Here is a 20,502-nt window from a genome sequence, read left to right as displayed (position 1 = left end):
TATTAATGTAGAGATGATGGGGATATTAGTGAGAATGATGATAGTGATATTAGTGATAATAGTAATGATTATGGTGATATTAGTGATAATGATAGTGCTATTAGTGATAATTATGTGATATTAGTGATTCTAATGATGACAGTGGTATTTGTGATGCTAATGATGATAGTGATATTAGTGATAATACTAATGATAGTGATATTAGTGATAATGATTATGGTGATATTAGTAATACTAATAATGATGATGGTGATACTAATAATGATGATAGTGATATTAGTGATAATAATGACAATAGTGAATAATGAGGATGATAGTGATATAAGTGATAATAACAATAATAATGATGATAGTGATATTAGTGATAATACTGATATTGCTGTTAGTGATAATAATGATGATAGTGACATAAGTGATAATAATGATGATAACCGTGATATTAGTGATAATAATAATGATGATAGTGATATTAGTGATAATGATGATGATAGTGACATAAGTGATAATAATGATGATAACCGTGATATTAGTGATAATAATAATGATGATAGTGATATTAGTGATACTAATAATGATGATAGTGAGATTAGTGATTATAATGATGATGACAATAGTGATATTAGTGATAATGATGATGATAGTGAGATTAGTGATACTAATAATGATGATAGTGAGATTAGTGTTAATAATAATGATGATAGTGAGATTAGTGTTAATAATAATGATGATAGTGAGAATAGTGTTAATAATAATGATGATAGTGAGATTAGTGTTAATAATAATGATGATATTAGTGATAATAATGCTGATACTAATAATGCTATTAGTGATACTAATAATGATGATGATAATAGTGATATTAATGATGATGATAGTGATATTAGTGATAATGATGATAGTGATATTAGTGATAATGATGATGATAGTGATAATGATGATAGTGATATTAGTGATAATGATGATGATAGTGATGTTAGCGATAATGATGATAGTGATATTAATGATGATGATAGTGATGTTAGTGATAATAATGATGATAGTGATGTTAGTGATAATAATGATGATGTTAGTGATAATGATGATGACAGTGATATTAGTGATGATACTGATGTTAGTGATAATAATGATGATAATGATATTAGTGATAATGATGATACTAGTGATGTTAGTGATAATGATGATACTAGTGATGTTAGTGATAATGATGATACTAGTGATGTTAGTGACAATGATGATACTAGTGATGTTAGTGATAATGATGATACTAGTGATGTTAGTGATAATGATGATACTAGTGATGTTAGTGATAATGATGATGATAGTGATGTTGGTGATAATGATGATGATAGTGATGTTAATGATAATGATGATAGTGATAATAGTGATAATGATGATAGTGATAATGATGATGATAGTGATATTAGTGGTAATGATGATAGTGATATTAGTGATAATGATGATGATTATATTGATACTAGTGATGTTAGCGATAATGATGATAGTGATATTAGTGATATTAATGATGATGATAGTGATAATGTTGACGATAGTGATATTAGTGATATTAGGGATAATGATGATTGTAGTGATATTAGTGATAATAATGATGATAGTGATGTTAGTGATAATAATGATGATAGTGATGTTAGTGATAATGATGATGATGATATTGATGATAGTGATAATAATGATGATGTTAGTGATAATGATGACAATAGTCATAATAGTGATAATAATGATGATATTGATAATAATGATGGTAGTGATATTAGTGATAATGGTGATGATAGTGATATTAGTGATACTGAAGATGTTAGTGATAGTGTCGATGATAGTGATGTTAGTGATAATGATGATGATAGTGATGTTAGTGCTAATAATGATGATGTTTGTGATAATGATGACATTAGTGATAATGATAGTGATATTAGGGATAATGATGATCATAGTGATGTTAGTGATAATAATGATGATGTTAGTGATAATGATGACGATAGTGATATTAGAGATAATGATGATGGTAGTGATATTAGTGATATTAATGATGATGATAGGGATGTTAATGATGATGATATTGATGATAGTGATTATAATGATGATGCTAGTGATCATGATGACAATAGTGATGATAGTGATAATAATGATGATAGTGATGGTATTGATAATAATGATGGTAGTGATAATGATGATGATAGTGATGTTAGTGATAATAATGATGATAGTGATATTAAATCAAATCGAACTTTATTTGTCACATAACATGCTTACATGCTTACTTACAAGCCCTTAACCAACAGTGCTGTTCAAGAAGAGTTAAGAAAATATTTACCAAGTAGATTAAAATAAAAAGTAATAATAAAAAGTAACACAATAAGAATAACAATAACGAGGCTATAAACAGGGGACACCGGCACCGAGTCAGCGTGCAGAGGTACAGGCTAGTTGAGGTCATCTGTACATGTACGTGGGGGCGGAGGAGGGGGTCAATGTAAATTGTCTGGTGGTGATTTTATGAATTGTTCAGCAGTCTTATGGCTTGGGGTTAGAAGCTGTTGAGGAGCCTTTTGGTCCTAGACTTGGCGCTGCGGTACCGTTTGCCGTGCAGTAGCAGAGAAAACAGTCTATAACTTGGGTGACTGGAGTCTCTGACAATTTTATGGGCTTTCCTCTGACACTGCCTATTATATAGGTCCTGGATGGCAGGAAGCTTTGCCCCAGTGATGTACTGAGCTATTCGCACTACCCTCTGTAGCGCCTTACGGACAGATGCCGAGTGGTTGCCATACCAGGCGGTGATGCAACCGTTCGGGATGCTCTCGATGGTGCTCCACTACAGCCCTGTCGATGTTAATGGGGGCCTGTTCAGCCCTCCTTTTCCTGTAGTCCACGATCAGCTCCTTTGTCTTGCTCACATTGAGGGAGAGGTTGTTGTCCTGGCACCACACTGCCAGTTCTCTGACCTCCTCCCTATAGGCTGTCTCATCGTTGTCGGTGATTAGGCCTTCCACTGTTGTGTCTTCAGCAAACTTAGTGATGGTGTTGGAGTCGTGCCTGGCCACGCAGTCGTGGGTGAACAGGGAGTACAGGAGGGGACTAAGTACACACAACTGAGGGGCCCCAGTTTTAAGTATCAGCGTGGCAGAAGTGTTGTTGCCTACTCTTACCACCTGGGGGCGGCCTGTCAGGAAGTCCAGGATCCAGTTGCATGGGTACCGACGTGAGTGCCATGGGGCGGTCATCATTTAGGCAGGTTACCTTCGCTTTCTTGGGCATAAGGACTATGTTGGTCTGCTTGAAACATGTAGGTATTACATACTCGGTCAGGGAGAGGTTGAAAATGTCAGTGAAGTCACTTGACAGTTGGTCTGTGCATGCTTTGAGTACATGTCCTGGTAATCCGTCTGGCCCAGCAACTTTGTAAATGTTGACCTGTTTAAAGCTTTTGTTCACATTGGCTACCGAGAGCGGTATCACACAGTCATCCAGAACAGCTGGTGCTCTCGTGCATGCTTCAGTGTTGCTTGCCTCGAAGCGAGCATAAAAGCCATTTAGCACGTCTGGTAGGCTCGCGTCACTAGGCAGCTCGCGTCTGGGTTTCCCTTTGTAGTCCATAATAGTTTTTAAGTCCTGCCACATCCGACAAGCGTCAGAGCCGGTGTTGTAGGATTCAATCTTAATCCTGTATTGACACTTTGCTTGTTTGATGGTTTGTCTGAGGGCATAGCGGGATTTCTTATAAGCGTCCGGATTAGTGTCCCGCTCCTTGAAAGCGGCAGCTCTAGGCTTTAGCTCGGTGTGGATGTTGCCTGTAATTTATGGCTTCTGGTTGGGATATGTACGTACAGTCACTGTGGGGACGACATCATCGATGCACTTATTGATGAAGCCGATGACTGAGGTGGTATACTCCTCAATGCCGTTGGGTGAATCCCGGAACATATTCAGTCTGTGCTAGCAAAACAGTCCTGTAGCGTAGCATCTGCACCATCTGACCACTTCCATACTGAGCGAGTCACTGGTACTTCCTGCTTTAGTTTTTGCTTGTAAGCAAGAATCAGGAGGATAGAATTATGGTCGGATTTGCCAAATGGAGGGCGGGGGAGAGCTTTGTATGCATCTCGTGTAGAGGAGGTCTAAGATGTTTTTCGCCCTGGTTGCACATGTGACATGCTGGTAGAAATGAGGTAAACCGGATTACAGTTTGCCTGCATTAAAGTCCCCGGCCACTAGGAGCACCGCTTCTGGATGAGCATTTTCTTGTTTGTTTATGGCCTTATACAGCTAGTTGAATGCGGTCTTAGTACCAGCATCATTTTTTGGTGGTATAAAGACGGCTACGAATAATATAAAAGAAAACTCTCTTGGTAGATAGTGTGGTCTACGGCTTATCATAAGGTACTCTACCTCAGGTGAGCAATACCGCGAGACTTCTTTAATATTAGACATCACGCACCAGCTGTTACTGACAAATAGACACACACCCCACCCCTCGTCTTACCAGAGGTAGCGTCTCTGTCCTGCCGGTGCAGGGAAAATCCCGCTAGCTCTATATTGTCCGTATCTTTGTTCAGCCACTTCTCGGTGAAACATAAGATGTTACAGTTTTTACTGTCCCGTTGGTAGGATCATCTTAAATCGTAGGTCATCCATTTTATTGTCCAATGATTGCACGTTAGCAAGAAGAATGGAAGGCATTGGGAGTTTTCTCTCTCGCCTCCGGATTCTCAGGAGGCCGATCTGCGTCCTCTTTTCCGCCGTCTTTTCTTCGCGCAAAAGGCGTGGATCTGGGCCTGTTCCAGTGAAAGCAGGATATCCTTCTCATCGGACTCGTTAATGGAAAAACTTTCTTCCGGTCCGCAGTGAGTAATCGCTTTTCTGATGTCCGTAAGTTATTTTCGGTCATAAGTGACGGTAGCAGCAACATTATGTACAAAATAAGTTTAAACAAATAAGTTACACAAAATGCAATAACAAAATAACAAAATAGTATATAATAGTATATATATATAATATATATATATATAATAGTATATAATAGTATATATAATAGTATACAAAATATAACTCACAATTGGTTGGGAGAATGTAAAATGTCAGCCATGTTCTTCGGCGCCATCTCAACAACATTATCATTATTATATTAGTGATGATGATGATGGTAATGATGGTTTTATTAGCTACCATACACACATGCTCTATGCATTCCTCTGCCACACGGCGAGTATTTTCGCTTATAGTTTTATTAATGAGTGTGTTCTTGTTAAACGGATCACGTCTGCAGACCAATGAGATAATGTTAAAGGCAATTAAAGGTTCATTAATTGGTGTGTGTGTGTGCGCACAGTGGAGTGCTGGTGCAGAATGTATAGATAACAGAGGAGAGGGAGAGGGACAGACGGATGGACGGAGAGGGAGTGTATCTAATTGGGCAGCAGAGCTGCTTGGTGTGTGTGTGTCTAATTGGGCAGCAGAGCTGCTTGGTGTGTGTGTGTGTGTCTAATTGGGCAGCAGAGCTGCTTGGTGTGTGTGTGTGTGTCTAATTGGGCATCAGAGCTGCTTGGTGTGTGTGTGTGTGTGTCTAATTGGGCAGCAGAGCTACTTGGTGTGTGTGTGTCTAATTGGGCAGCAGAGCTGCTTGGTGTGTGTGTGTGTGTGTCTAATTGGGCAGCAGAGCTGCTTGGTGTGTGTGTGTGTCTAATTGGGCAGCAGAGTGGCTCGGTGTGTGTGTGTGTGTCTAATTGGGCAGCAGAGCGGCTCGGTGTGTGTGTGTGTGTTTCTATTCGGGCAGCAGAGTGGCTCGGTGTGTGTGTGTGTTTCTAATTGGGCAGCAGAGTGGCTCGGTGTGTGTGTGTGTGTGTGTCTGTGTGTGTGTGTGTGTGTGTGTGTGTGTGTGTGTGTGTGTGTGTGTGTGTGTCTAATTGGGCAGCAGAGCGGCTCAGTGTGTGTGTGTGTCTAATTGGGCAGCAGAGCGGATCGGTGTGTGTGTGTGTGTCTAATTGGGCAGCAGAGCGGCTCGGTGTGTGTGTGTGTGTGTAATTGGGCAGCAGAGTGGCTTGGTGTGTGTGTGTGTCTAATTGGGCAGCAGAGCGGCTCGGTGTGTGTGTGTGTGTCTAATTGGGCAGCAGAGCGGCTCAGTGTGTGTGTGTGTGTGTGTCTAATTGGGCAGCAGAGCGGCTCGGTGTGTGTGTGTGCGCGTGTGTGCCTGTGTGTGTGTGTGTGTCTAATTGGGTAACAGAGTGGCTTGGTGTGTGTGTGTGTCTAATTGGGCAGCAGAGCGGCTCGGTGTGTGTGTGTGTGTCTAATTGGGCAGCAGAGCGGCTCAGTGTGTGTGTGTGTGTGTGTCTAATTGGGCAGCAGAGCGGCTCGGTGTGTGTGTGTGCGCGTGTGTGCCTGTGTGTGTGTGTGTGTCTAATTGGGTAACAGAGCGGCACGGTGTGTGTGTGTGTCTAATTGGGCAGCAGAGCGGCTCGGTGTGTGTGTGTGTGTCTAATTGGGCAGCAGAGCGGCTCAGTGTGTGTGTGTGTGTGTGTCTAATTGGGCAGCAGAGCGGCTCGGTGTGTGTGTGTGCGCGTGTGTGCCTGTGTGTGTGTGTGCCGTCTGAAATGTAGGCCAGGCATTTTAAGAAGATGTCTTTGCTGTGTACAACATCTACATATGTAATTGTACTGAATGTAATTGTACTGAATGTAATTGTACTGAATGTAATTGTACTGAATGTAATTGTACTGAATGTATTTGTACTGAATGTAATTGTACTGAATGTAATTATAGTGAATGTAATTGTACTGAATGTAATTGTACTGAATGTAATTGTACTGAATGTATTTGTACTGAATGTAATTGTACTGAATGTATTTGTACTGAATGTAATTGTACTGAATGTAATTGTACTGAATGTAATTGTACTGAATGTAATTGTACTGAATGTATTTGTACTGAATGTAATTGTACTGAATGTATTTGTACTGAATGTATTTGTACTGAATGTAATTGTACTGAATGTAATTGTACTGAATGTATTTGTACTGAATGTATTTGTACTGAATGTATTTGTACTGAATGTATTTGTACTGATTGTATTTGTACTGAATGTAATTATATGGAGAATAGGGAATACTGTAGTCATACTGACCTTACTGTTGTAATGGCTGGTCAGCTTTTACCCATAACCTGAAGTGTGTGTGTGTGTGTGTGTGTGTGTGTGTGTGTGTGTGTGTGTGTGTGTGTGTGTGTGTGTGTGTGTGTGTGTGTGTGTGTGTGTGTGTGTGTGTGTGTGCGTGCAGGTGAAGCTGTATGGCCACATCAGTCCGGACCACCTGCTGCAGGTGTGCCAGAGGGTGTGTCCTCTTCTGGAGAAGGAGGTTCCTGCCAGCGTCCCCGGGGTCCACAGTCTGCTGGGGGCGGGTCGACAGAGCCTGCTACGCACCAATAAGAGTCAGTATTGTAATCACATGACATGTTAGCCTGCTACCCACCAATAAGAGTCCGTATTGTAATCACATGACATGTTAGCCTGCTACCCACCAATAAGAGTCCGTATTGTAATCACATGACATGTTAGCCGGCTACGCACCAATAAGAGTCAGTACTGTAATCACATGACATGTTAGCCTGCTACCCACCAATAAGAGTCAGTACTGTAATCACATGACATGTTGGCAAGCTACGCACCAATAAGAGTCCGTATTGTAATCACATGACATGTTAGCCTGCAACCCACCAATAATAGTCCGTATTGTAATCACATGACATATATTAGCCTGCTACCCACCAATAAGAGTCCGTATTGTAATCACATGACATGTTAGCCTGCTACCCACCAATAAGAGTCCGTATTGTAATCACATGACATGTTAGCCTGCTACCCACCAATAAGAGTCCGTATTGTAATCACATGACATGCTAGCCTGCTACGCACCAATAAGAGTCAGTATTGTAATCACATGACATGTTAGCCTGCTACTCACCAATAAGAGTCAGTACTGTAATCACATGACATGTTAGCCGGCTACGCACCAATAAGAGTCAGTAATGTAATCACATGACATGTTAGCCTGCTACGCACCAATAAGAGTCAGTATTGTAATCACATGACATGTTAGCCTGCTACGCACCAATAAGAGTCAGTATTGTAATCACATGACATGTTGGCCTGCTACTCACCAATAAGAGTCAGTACTGTAATCACATGACATGTTGGCCTGCTACGCACCAATAAGAGTCAGTACTGTAATCACATGTCATATATAGTCTACTGGGTACATATATATTCTGCTAGGTACATATATAGCCTGCTGGGTACATATATAGTCTACTGGGTACATATATAGCCTACTGGGTACATATATAGTCTACTGGGTACATATATATTCTGCTAGGTACATATATAGTCTACTGGGTACATATATAGCCTACTGGGTACATATATATTCTGCTAGGTACATATATAGCCTGCTGGGTACATATATAGCCTACTAGATACATATATAGCCTGCTAGGTACATATATAGTCTACTGGGTACATATATAGTCTGCTGGGTACATATATAGCCTACTGGGTACATATAATACCTACTGGGTACATATATAGTCTACTGGGTACATATATAGTCTACTGGGTACATATATAGTCTGCTGGGTACATATATAGCCTACTGGGTACATATAATACCTACTGGGTACATATAATACCTACTGGGTACATATATAGTCTACTGGGTGCATATATAGCCTACTGGGTACATATATAGTCTACTGGGTGCATATATAGTCTGCTGGGTACATATATAGCCTACTGGGTACATATATAGCCTACTAGGTACATATATAGTCTACTGGGTACATATATAGTCTACTGGGTACATATATAGTCTACTGGGTACATATATAGTCTACTGGGTACATATATAGCCTACTGGGTACATATATAGCCTACTGGGTACATATATAGCCTACTGGGTACATATATAGCCTACTGGGTACATATATAGCCTAATAGCCTACTAGGTACATATATAGTCTACTGGGTACATATATAGTCTACTGGGTGCATATATAGCCTACTGGGTACATATATAGCCTGCTAGGTACATATATAGCCTACTGGGTACATATATAGTCTACTGGGTACATATATAGTCTACTGGGTGCATATATAGCCTACTGGGTACATATATAGTCTACTGGGTACATATATAGTCTACTGGGTACATATATAGTCTACTGGGTACATATATAGTCTACTGGGTACATATATAGTCTGCTGGGTACATATATAGCCTACTGGGTACATATATAGCCTACTGGGTACATATATAGCCTACTGGGTACATATATAGCCTACTAGATACATATATAGCCTGCTAGGTACATATATAGCCTAATAGCCTACTGGGTACATATATAGGCTACTGGGTGCATATATAGCCTGCTAGGTACATATATAGCCTAATAGCCTACTGGGTACATATATAGGCTATTGGAGGCATATATAGACTGCTAGGTACATATATAGCCTGCTAGGTACATATATAGCCTAATAGCCTACTGGGTGCATATATAGTCTGCTGGGTACATATATAGCCAACTGGGTACATATATAGCCTGCTAGGTACATATATAGCCTACTGGGTACATATATAGCCTACTGGGTACATATATAGCCTAATGGGTACATATATATTCTGCTAGGTACATATATAGCCTGCTGGGTACATATATAGCCTACTAGGTACATATATAGCCTACTGAGTACATATATAGCCTACTGGGTACATATATAGCCTGCTGGGTACATATATAGCCTACTAGGTACATATATAGCCTACTGAGTACATATATAGCCTACTGGGTACATATATAGCCTGCTGGGTACATATATATTCTGCTAGGTACATATATAGTCTACTGGGTACATATATAGCCTACTAGGTACATATATAGCCTACTGAGTACATATATAGCCTGCTGGGTACATACAGTTGAACTGGGAAGTTTACATACACTTTAGCCAAATACATTTAAACTCAGTTTTTCACAATTCCTGACATTTAATCCTAGTAAAAATTCCCTGTCTTAGATCAGTTAGGATCACCACTTTATTTTAAGAATGTGAAATGTCAGAATAATAGTAGAGAGAATAATTTATTTCAGCTTTTATTTCTTTCATCACATTCCCAGTGGGTCAGAAGTTTACATAAACTCAATCAGTATTTGGTAGCATTGCCTTTAAATTGTTTAACTTGGGTCAAACGTTTCGGGTAGCCTTCCACAAGCTTCCCACATTAAGTTGGGTGAATTTTGGCCCATTCCTCCTGACAGAGCTGGTGTAACTGAGTCAGGTTTGTAGGCCTCCTTGCTCGCACACACTTTTTCAGTTCTGCCCAAACATTTTCTATGGGATTGAGGTCAGGGCTTTGTGATGGCCACTCCAATACCTTGACTTTGTTGTCCTTAAGCCATTTTGCCACAACTTTGGAAGTATGCTTGGGGTCATTGTCCATTTGGAAGACCCATTTGCGACCAAGCTTTAACTTCCTGACTGATGTCTTGAGATGTTGCTTCAGTATATCCACATCATTTTACTTCCTCATGACGCCATCTATTTTGTGAAATGCACCAGTCCCTCCTGCAGCAAAGCACCCCCACAACATGATGCTTCCACCCCCGTGCTTCACGGTTGGGATGGTGTTCTTCGGCTTGCAAGCCTCCCCTTTTTCCTCCAAACATAACGATGGACATTATGGCCAAACAGTTCTATTTTTGTTTCATCAGAGCAGAGGACATGTCTCCAAAAAGTACGATCGTTGTCCCCATGTGCAGTTGCAAACCCTAGTCTGGCTTTTTTTGTGACTTTTTGGAGCAGTGGCTTCTTCCTTGCTCAGCGGCCTTTCAGGTTATGTCGATATAGGACTTGTTTTACTGTGGATATACATACTTAAACAATTGCAGACCTCCACAAGTCTGGTTCGTCCTTGGGAGCGTTTTCCAAACGCCTGAAGGTACCACGTTCTGCTTTAGTGACCTTTGATCTTTGATTTTTAGCTGCCCCCCCCAAAACCATTGTTTTCAATGTGTGTATGTTTAATGTGTTTTTTGTGTGTGTTTAAGATGTTTGGGTGTGTGTTGTGTGTGTGTTTGTATGTTTAACATGTGTTTCTTTTGTGTGTTAACATGTGTGTGTGTGTGTGGAGCATATTTGTTTGAGTGTGTGTTCAACGTGTGTGTGTGTGAGGAGCATATTTGTTTGAGTGTGTGTGTTTAACGTGTGTGTGTGTGTGTGTGTGTGTGTGTGTGTTTTTCCTGCAGGCTGTAAGCATGTGGTGTGGAAGGGTTTGGCCCTGGCAGCACTGCACTGTGGTAGGCCCCCTGAGCCGCCAGTCATCTATGGGAGCCCGCCCAGCATCGGTAGGTAGCCTATGATTGGTTTAAATGTTGTGTAATGTAGTTGATGGTATATGTTACTTCAGTCTGTATGTTCTGTTGGGTAGAATAACAGAATAGAACATAGCCTACATATAATGCCATGTATATTGAACACACTTCCAGTCACTGTCAGGGCTGAAGAGTCTCTGGTCTCCTTTAAGACCCAGCTAAAGGTCAGGGCTGCAGAGTCTCTGGTCTCCTTTAAGACCCAGCTAAAGGTCAGGGCTGAAGAGTCTCTGGTCTCCTTTAAGACCCAGCTAAAGGTCAGGGCTGAAGAGTCTCTGGTCTCCTTTAAGACCCAGCTAAAGGTCAGGGCTGAAGAGTCTCTGGTCTCCTTTAAGACCCAGCTAAAGGTCAGGGCTGAAGAGTCTCTGGTCTCCTTTAAGACCCAGCTAAAGGTCAGGGCTGAAGAGTCTCTGGTCTCCTTTAAGACCCAGCTAAAGGTCAGGGCTGAAGAGTCTCTGGTCTCCTTTAAGACCCAGCTAAAGGTCAGGGCTGCAGAGTCTCTGGTCTCCTTTAAGACCCAGCTAAAGGTCAGGGCTGCAGAGTCTCTGGTCTCCTTTAAGACCCAGCTAAAGGTCAGGGCTGAAGAGTCTCTGGTCTCCTTTAAGACCCAGCTAAAGGTCAGGGCTGAAGAGTCTCTGGTCTCCTTTAAGACCCAGCTAAAGGTCAGGGCTGAAGAGTCTCTGGTCTCCATTAAGACCCAGCTAAAGGTCAGGGCTGCAGAGTCTCTGTTAATTCTCCTCTTCTTCCCTAACAGAATTATAATAATGTAAGTCAATCAGTTAATGACATTAGTATGGTATTATGTTGGAACTGACAACTTTGTGTGTCTGTGTGTGTGTGTGTGGTGTGCGTCTCTGTGTGTCTCTGTGTGTGTGGTGCTGTTGTGTGTTTGTACACAATCTTTGCGGTGTGTGTGTGTGTGTGTGTGTGTGTAGTGGAGACAGGTCACGGACGTCGTCTGATTGGTTCATACCGACTAGGTCAGCTCCTCCCCACTGCGGTCTACTCACACATGAAGATGCACAAGAGGATTCTGGGACATCTGTCCTCTGTCTACTGCGTCACCTTCGACCGCACTGGACGACGCATCATCACCGTAAGATCAGAGTGTGTTTAGGCTGCTGAACCGTAAGATCACCCAGAGTGTGTTTAGGCTGCTGGACTGTGAGATCACCCAGAGTGTGTTTAGGCTGCTGAACCGTGAGATCACCCAGAGTGTGTTTAGGCTGCTGGACCGTGAGATCACCCAGAGTGTGTTTAGGCTGCTGGACCGTGAGAACACCCAGAGTGTGTTTAGGCTGCTGAACCGTGAGATCACCCAGAGTGTGTTTAGGCTGCTGGACCGTGAGATCACCCAGAGTGTGTTTAGGCTGCTGGACCGTGAGATCACCCAGAGTGTGTTTAGGCTGCTGGACCGTGAGATCACCCAGAGTGTGTTTAGGCTGCTGGACCGTGATATCACCCAGTGTGTGTTTAGGCTGCTGGACCGTGAGATCACCCAGAGTGTGTTTAGGCTGCTGAACCGTGAGATCACCCAGAGTGTGTTTAGGCTGCTGGACCGTGAGAACACCCAGTGTGTGTTGGTGACTGTTTGTTTGGTGGTGGTGACTCTGACTGACTGATTGTCCAGTTATAGACTGGCTGACTGACTTCTTGTCCAGTTATAGACTGGCTGACTGACTGGTTGTCCAGTTATAGACTGGCTGACTGACTGGCTGTCCAGTTATAGACTAGGTTTGATTTAGATGTGATTGATTAATGACTGAGTGTATAATATTGTTTGTAATATTGATTGATTGATTGATTGTAATTGGTGTCTCAGGCTTCATATTATTGATAATAATGTATATTAATACATGGTTGATAGAACAATGACCATGCTGATTGGTGTGTTGCGTGAGTGATCAGTGATCATAGTGATTCATTGTTGTGTGTGTGTGTGTGTGTGTGTGTGTGTGTCTAGGGTTCAGATGACTGCCTGGTGAAGATTTGGGGGACGGACGAGGGCCGTCTACTGGCAACGCTGAGAGGACACGCTGCTGAGATCTCCGACATGGCCGTGAGTTAACACACACACACACAGTTTGGATTTGACATTAAAACAATATAAGAAAAAAATCCTAAAATTCCCTGTCAATTCACAATGCAGAATAATGTTTCCTATTACGTATGTATGACCGCTAGGGACGGACCACACCACTAGGGACTGACCGCTAGGGACGGATCGCTACGGACGAACCTCTAGGGATTGACCACACCACTAGGGACGGACCACTAGGGACGGACCGCTAGGGACGGACCATATCGCTAGGGACTGACCGCTAGGGACGGACCATACCGCTAGGGACTGACCGCTAGGGACGGATCGCTACGGACGAACCTCTAGGGACGGATCGCTAGGGACGAACCTCTAGGGATTGACCACACCACTAGGGACGGACCACTAGGGACTGACCGCTAGGGACGGATCGCTACGGACGAACCACACCGCTAGGGACGGACCACACCGCTGGGGACGGACCGCTAGGGACTGACTGCTAGGGACGGATCGCTACGGACGAACCTCTAGGGATTGACCACACCACTAGGGACGGACCACTAGGGACTGACCACACCACTAGGGACGGACCACACCACTAGGGACGGACTGCTAGGGACGAACCGCTCCCCTAGGAACGGACTGCTAGGGATGGACCGCTCCCCTAGGAACAGACTGCTAGGGATGGAATCGCTAGGGATTGACCGCACAGCTAGAGACGGACCGCTAGGGATGGACTGCACCGCTAGGGATGGACTGCACCACTAGGGATGGACCGCTCCCCTAGGGATGGACCGCTCCCCTAGGAACGGACTGCTAGGGATGGACTGCACCGCTAGGAACGGACTGCTAGGGATGGACTGCACCGCTAGGGATGGACTGCACCGCTAGGGATGGACTGCACCGCTAGGGATGGACCGCTCCGCTAGGGATGGACCGCTCCGCTAGGAACGGACTGCTAGGGATGGACTGCACCGCTAGGGATGGACTGCACCGCTAGGGATGGACTGCACCGCTAGGAACGGACTGCACCGCTAGGGATGGACTGCACCGCTAGGAACGGACTGCACCGCTAGGGATGGACTGCACCGCTAGGAACGGACTGCTAGGGATGGACTGCACCGCTAGGGATGGACTGCACCGCTAGGGATGGACTGCACCGCTAGGAACGGACTGCTAGGGATGGACTGCACTGCTAGGGATGGACTGCACCGCTAGGGATGGACTGCACCGCTAGGGACGGACTGCACCGCTAGGGATGGACTGCACCGCTAGGGACGGACTGCACCGCTAGGGATGGACCGCACCGCTAGGGATGGACTGCACCGCTAGGGATGGACCGCACCGCTAGGGATGGACCGCACCGCTAGGGATGGACCGCACCGCTAGGGATGGACCGCTAGGGATGGACCGCTAGGGATGGACTGCACCGCTAGGGATGGACTGCACCGCTAGGGATGGACCGCTAGGGATGGACTGCACCGCTAGGGATGGACTGCACCGCTAGGGATGGACTGCACCGCTAGGGATGGACCGCACCGCTAGGGATGGACCGCTAGGGATGGACCGCTAGGGATGGACTGCACCGCTAGGGATGGACTGCACCGCTAGGGATGGACTGCACCACTAGGGATGGACCGCTCCCCTAGGGATGGACCGCTCCCCTAGGAACGGACTGCTAGGGATGGACTGCACCGCTAGGAACGGACTGCTAGGGATGGACTGCACCGCTAGGGATGGACTGCACCGCTAGGGATGGACTGCACCGCTAGGGATGGACTGCACCGCTAGGGATGGACTGCACCGCTAGGGACGGACTGCACCGCTAGGGATGGACTGCACCACTAGGGATGGACTGCACCGCTAGGGATGGACTGCACCACTAGGGATGGACCGCTCCGCTAGGGATGGACCGCTCCGCTAGGAACGGACTGCTAGGGATGGACTGCACCGCTAGGAACGGACTGCACCGCTAGGGATGGACTGCACCGCTAGGAACGGACTGCTAGGGATGGACTGCACCGCTAGGGATGGACTGCACCGCTAGGGATGGACCGCACCGCTAGGGATGGACCGCACCGCTAGGGACGGACCGCACCGCTAGGGACGGACCGCACCGCTAGGGACGGACCGCACCGCTAGGGACGGACTGCACCGCTAGGGACGGACTGCACCGCTAGGGATGGACCGCACCGCTAGGGATGGACCGCACCGCTAGGGACGGACCGCACCGCTAGGGACGGACCGCACCGCTAGGGATGGACCGCACCGCTAGGGATGGACCGCACCGCTAGGGATGGACCGCTAGGGATGGACTGCACCGCTAGGGATGGACCGCACCGCTAGGAATGGACCGCACCGCTAGGGATGGACCGCACCGCTAGGGACGGACTGCACCGCTAGGGACGGACCGCACCGCTAGGGATGGACCGCACCGCTAGGGATGGACCGGACCGCTAGGGATGGACCGCACCGCTAGGGATGGACCGCTAGGGATGGACCGCACCGCTAGGGATGGACCGCACCGCTAGGGATGGACTGCACCGCTGGGGATGGACCGCTAGGGATGGACCGCTAGGGATGGACTGCACCGCTAGGGATGGACCGCACCGCTAGGGATGGACCGCTAGGGATGGACCGCACCGCTAGGGATGGACCGCTAGGGTCGGACTGCTCCGCTGGAGATGGACCGCTAGGGATGGACCGCACCACTAGGGATGGACTGCACCGCTAGAGATGGACCGCTAGGGATGGACCGCTAGGGATGGACCGCTAGGGATGGACCGCACTGCTAGGGATGGACCGCACCGCTGGGGATGGACTGCACCGCTAGGGATGGACCGCTAGGGATGGACTGCTCCGCTAGGGATGGACTGCACCGCCAGGGATGGACCGCTAGGGATGGACTGCTCCGCTAGGGATGGGCCGCACCGCTAGGGATGGACCGCTAGGGATGGACCGCTAGGGATGGACCGCACCGCTAGGGATGGACTGCACCGCTGGGGATGGACTGCACCGCTAGGGATGGACCGCTAGGGATGGACCGCTAGGGATGGACCGCACCGCTGGGGATGGACTGCACCGCTAGGGATGGACTGCACCGCTAGGGATGGACTGCACCGCTAGGGATGGACTGCACCGCTAGGGATGAACCGCACCACCAGGGATGGACCGCTAGGGATGGACCACTAGGGGTGGACCGTTAGGGATGGACTGCACCGCTAGGGATGGACCGCACCGCTGGGGATGGACCGCTAGGGATGGACTGCACCGTTAGGGATGGACTGCACCGCTAGGGATGGACCGCTAGGGATGGACCGCACCGCTAGGGATGGACCGCACCGCTAGGGATGGACCGCTAGGGATGGACTGCACCGCTAGGGATGGACCGCTAGGGATGGACCGCTAGGGATGGACCGCTAGGGATGGACCGCACCGCTAGGGATGGACTGCACCGCTAGGGATGGACCGCACCACTAGGGATGGATGACACCGCTGGGAATGGACAGCACCACTCCATTAGGGATGGAGCTCTAGGGATGGACCGCTAGGGATGGACCGCACCGCTAGGGATGGACCGCTAGGGATGGACTGCACCGCTAGGGATGGACCGCACCGCTAGGGATGGACCGCTAGGGATGGACCGCACCACTAGGGATGGATGACACCGCTGGGAATGGACAGCACCACTCCATTAGGGATGGAGCTCTAGGGATGGACCGCTAGGGATGGACCGCACCGCTAGGGATGGACCGCTAGGGTTGGACTGCACCGCTAGGGATGGACCGCACCGCTAGGGATGGACCGCACCGCTAGGAATGGACCGCACCGCTAGGGATGGACCTCTAGGGATGGACCGCACCGCTAGGGATTGACCGCTAGGGATGGACCGCACCGCTAGGGATTGACCGCTAGGGATGGACCGCTAGGGATGGACCGCTAGGGATGGACCTCTAGGGATGGACCGCTAGGGATGGACCGCTAGGGATGGACCGCTAGGGATGGACCGCTAATGATGGACCGCTAGGGATGGACCGCTAGGGATGGACCGCTAGGGATGGACCTCTAGGGATGGACCGCTAGGGATGGACCGCTAGGGATGGACCGCTAGGGATGGACCGCTAATGATGGACCGCTAGGGATGGACCGCTAATGATGGACCGCTAGGGATGGATCTATCAGTATAGTCTGGTCAGCCACCATAAAAGACAGTCAGAACCGTGCACTAGGTCCTGTAGCACAAACTCCAAAAAGATCTGTGACCCTGTCCATTGAGAATAAGAGCCCCTCCCACCAGCTGCCCACTGCATTGAGGCTAGGAAACACTGTCACCACCGATAAATCCAATAGAATTGAGAATTTCAATAAGCATTTTTCTATGACTGGCCATGCTTTCCACCTGGCTACCCCTACCCCGATCAACAGCACTGCACCCCCCACAGCAACTTCCCCAAGCCTCCCCCATTATTCCTTCACCCAAATCCAGATAGCTGATGTTCTTAAAGAATTACAAAATCTGGACCCCTACAAATCAGCCGGGCTAGACAATCTGGATCCTCTCTTTCTAAAATGATCTGCCGAAATTGTTGCAACCCCTATTACTAGCATGTTCAACCTCTCTTTCGTATCGTCTGAGATCCCCAAAGATTGGAAAGCTGCCGCGGTCATCCCCCTCTTCAAAGGGGGTGACACTCTAGACCCAAACTGTTACAGACCTATATCTATTCTACCCTGCCTCTCTAAGGTCTTCGAAAGCCAAGTCAAACAGATCACCGACCATTTCGAATCCCACCGTACCTTCTCCGCTATGCAATCTGGTTTCCGAGCTGGTCATGGGTGCACCTCAGCCACGCTCAAGGTCCTAAACGACATCATAACCACCATCGATAAAAGACAGTACTGTGCAGCCGTATTCATCGACCTGGCCAAGGCTTTCGACTCTGTCAATCACCACATTCTTATCGGCAGACTCAACGGCCTTGGTTTCTCTAATGACTGCCTCGCCTGGTTCACCAACTACTTCTCAGACAGAGTTCAGTGTGTCAAATCGGAGGGCCTGTTGTCCGGACCTCTGGCAGTCTCTATGGGGGTGCCACAGGGTTCAATTCTCGGGCCGACTATTTTCTCTGTATACATCAATGATGTCGCTCTTGCTGCTGGTGAATCTCTGATCCACCTCTACGCAGACAACACCATTCTGTATACTTCTGGCCCGTCTTTGGACACTGTGTAAACTAACTTCCAGACGAGCTTCAATGCCGTACAACACTCCTTCCGTGGCCTCCAACTGCCCTTAAATGTTAGTAAAACAAAATGCATGCTCTTCAACCGATCGCTGCCTGTACCTGCCCGCCCGTCCAGCATCACTACTCTGGACGGTTCTGACTTAGAATATGTGGACAACTACAAAATACCTAGGTGTCTGGTTAGACTGTAAACTCTCCTTCCAGACTCACATTAAACATCTCCAATCCAAAATTAAATCTAGAATTGGCTTCCTATTTCTCAACAAAGCATCCTTCACTCATGCTGCCAAACATACCCTCGTAAAACTAGCCATCCTACCGATTCGTGACTTCGGCGATGTCATTTACAAATTAGCCTCCAACACTCTACTCAGAAAATTGGATGCAGTCTATCACAGTGCCATCCATTTTGTCACCAAAGCCCTTTATACTACCCACCACTGCGACCTGTACGCTTTCGTTGGCTGGCCCTCGCTTCATACTTGTCGCCAAACCCACTGGCTCCAGGTCATCTATAAGTCTTTGCAATGTAATGCCCCGCCTTATCTCAGCTCACTGGTTACCATAGCAGCATCCACCCATAGCACGCGCTCCAGCAGGTATATTTCACTTGTCACCCCCAAAGACAATTCCTCTTTCGGCCGCCTTTCCTTCGAGTTCTCTGCTGCCAATGACTGGAACGAATTGCAAAAATCACTGAAGCTGGAGACTCATATCTCCCTCACTAGCTTTAAGCACCACCTGTCAGAGCAGCTCACAGATCACTGCACCTGTATATAGCCCATCTGTAAATAGTCCATCCAACTACCTCATCCCCATACTGTATTTATTTATTTATCTCGCTCCTTTGCACCCCAGTATCTCTACTTGCACATTCATCTTCTGCACATCGATCACTCTAGTGTTTAATTGCTAATTTGTAATTACTTCACCACTATGGCCTATTCATTGCCTTACCTCCCTTATCTACCTCATTTGCTCACACTGTATACAGATTTTTCTATTGTGTGATTGACTGTATGTTTGTTTTACTCCATGTGTAACTCTGTGTTGTTGTTTGTGTCGAACTGCTTTGCTTTATCTTGGCCAGGTCGCAGTTGTAAATGAGAACTTGTTCTCAACTGGCCGACCTGGTTAAATAAAGGTCAAATAAAAAAATTGAAAAAATAATATCTATCAGTATAGACAGGTCAGCCACCAGAATGAACCGGGCACTAGGTCCATCTATCAGTATAGGCAGGTCAGCCACCAGACAGTCAGAACCGGGCACTAGGTCTATTTATCAGTATAGACAGGTCAGCCACCAGAATGAACCGTTCACTAGGTCCATCTATCAGTATAGGCAGGTCAGCCACCAGACAGACAGTCAGAACCGTTCACTAGGTCTATCTATCAGTATAGACAGGTCAGCCACCAGAATGAACCGTTCACTAGGTCCATCTATCAGTATAGGCAGGTCAGCCACCAGACAGACAGAACCGTGCACTAGTCCATCTATCAGTATAGACAGGTCAGCCACCAGACAGAACCGTGCACTAGGTCCATCTATCAGTATAGACAGGTCAGCCACCAGACAGTCAGAACCGGGCACTAGGTCTATTTATCAGCAATCAAAAGCTGTATCTCACAAGTAAATGCTGTATTTCACTATTTTTTTGTCTTGCAATGTCACACACAGCTCTCTGTTGCCCCATACGAGTAAGACCTTGAAACAGGTCCACATTCACAAGGCCGCAGGGCCAGACAGATTACCAGGACGTGTACTCTGAGCATGCGCTGACCAACTGG

General features: G+C 46.7%; 1 protein-coding gene across 2 annotated transcripts in view; it reads left to right on the top strand.

The window, feature by feature from the left end:
- phip (pleckstrin homology domain interacting protein) overlaps positions 1 to 20,502 on the top strand; it is a 116,918-nt gene that overhangs the window by 2,732 nt on the left and 93,684 nt on the right. Inside the window, exons 5-8 of one of the 2 annotated variants that reach the window (XM_055873401.1) lie at positions 7,284 to 7,434; positions 11,308 to 11,406; positions 12,366 to 12,526; positions 13,394 to 13,489. In XM_055873401.1, the coding sequence (XP_055729376.1) occupies positions 7,284 to 7,434; positions 11,308 to 11,406; positions 12,366 to 12,526; positions 13,394 to 13,489 (507 nt within the window). The other variant, XM_055873402.1, reaches the window with a different exon arrangement.

This window comes from Salvelinus fontinalis, chromosome 20 (assembly GCF_029448725.1).
Source record: "Salvelinus fontinalis isolate EN_2023a chromosome 20, ASM2944872v1, whole genome shotgun sequence".
Classification (NCBI taxonomy): Eukaryota; Metazoa; Chordata; class Actinopteri; order Salmoniformes; family Salmonidae; genus Salvelinus; species Salvelinus fontinalis.
This window is presented reverse-complemented; position numbering and strand designations above follow the sequence as displayed.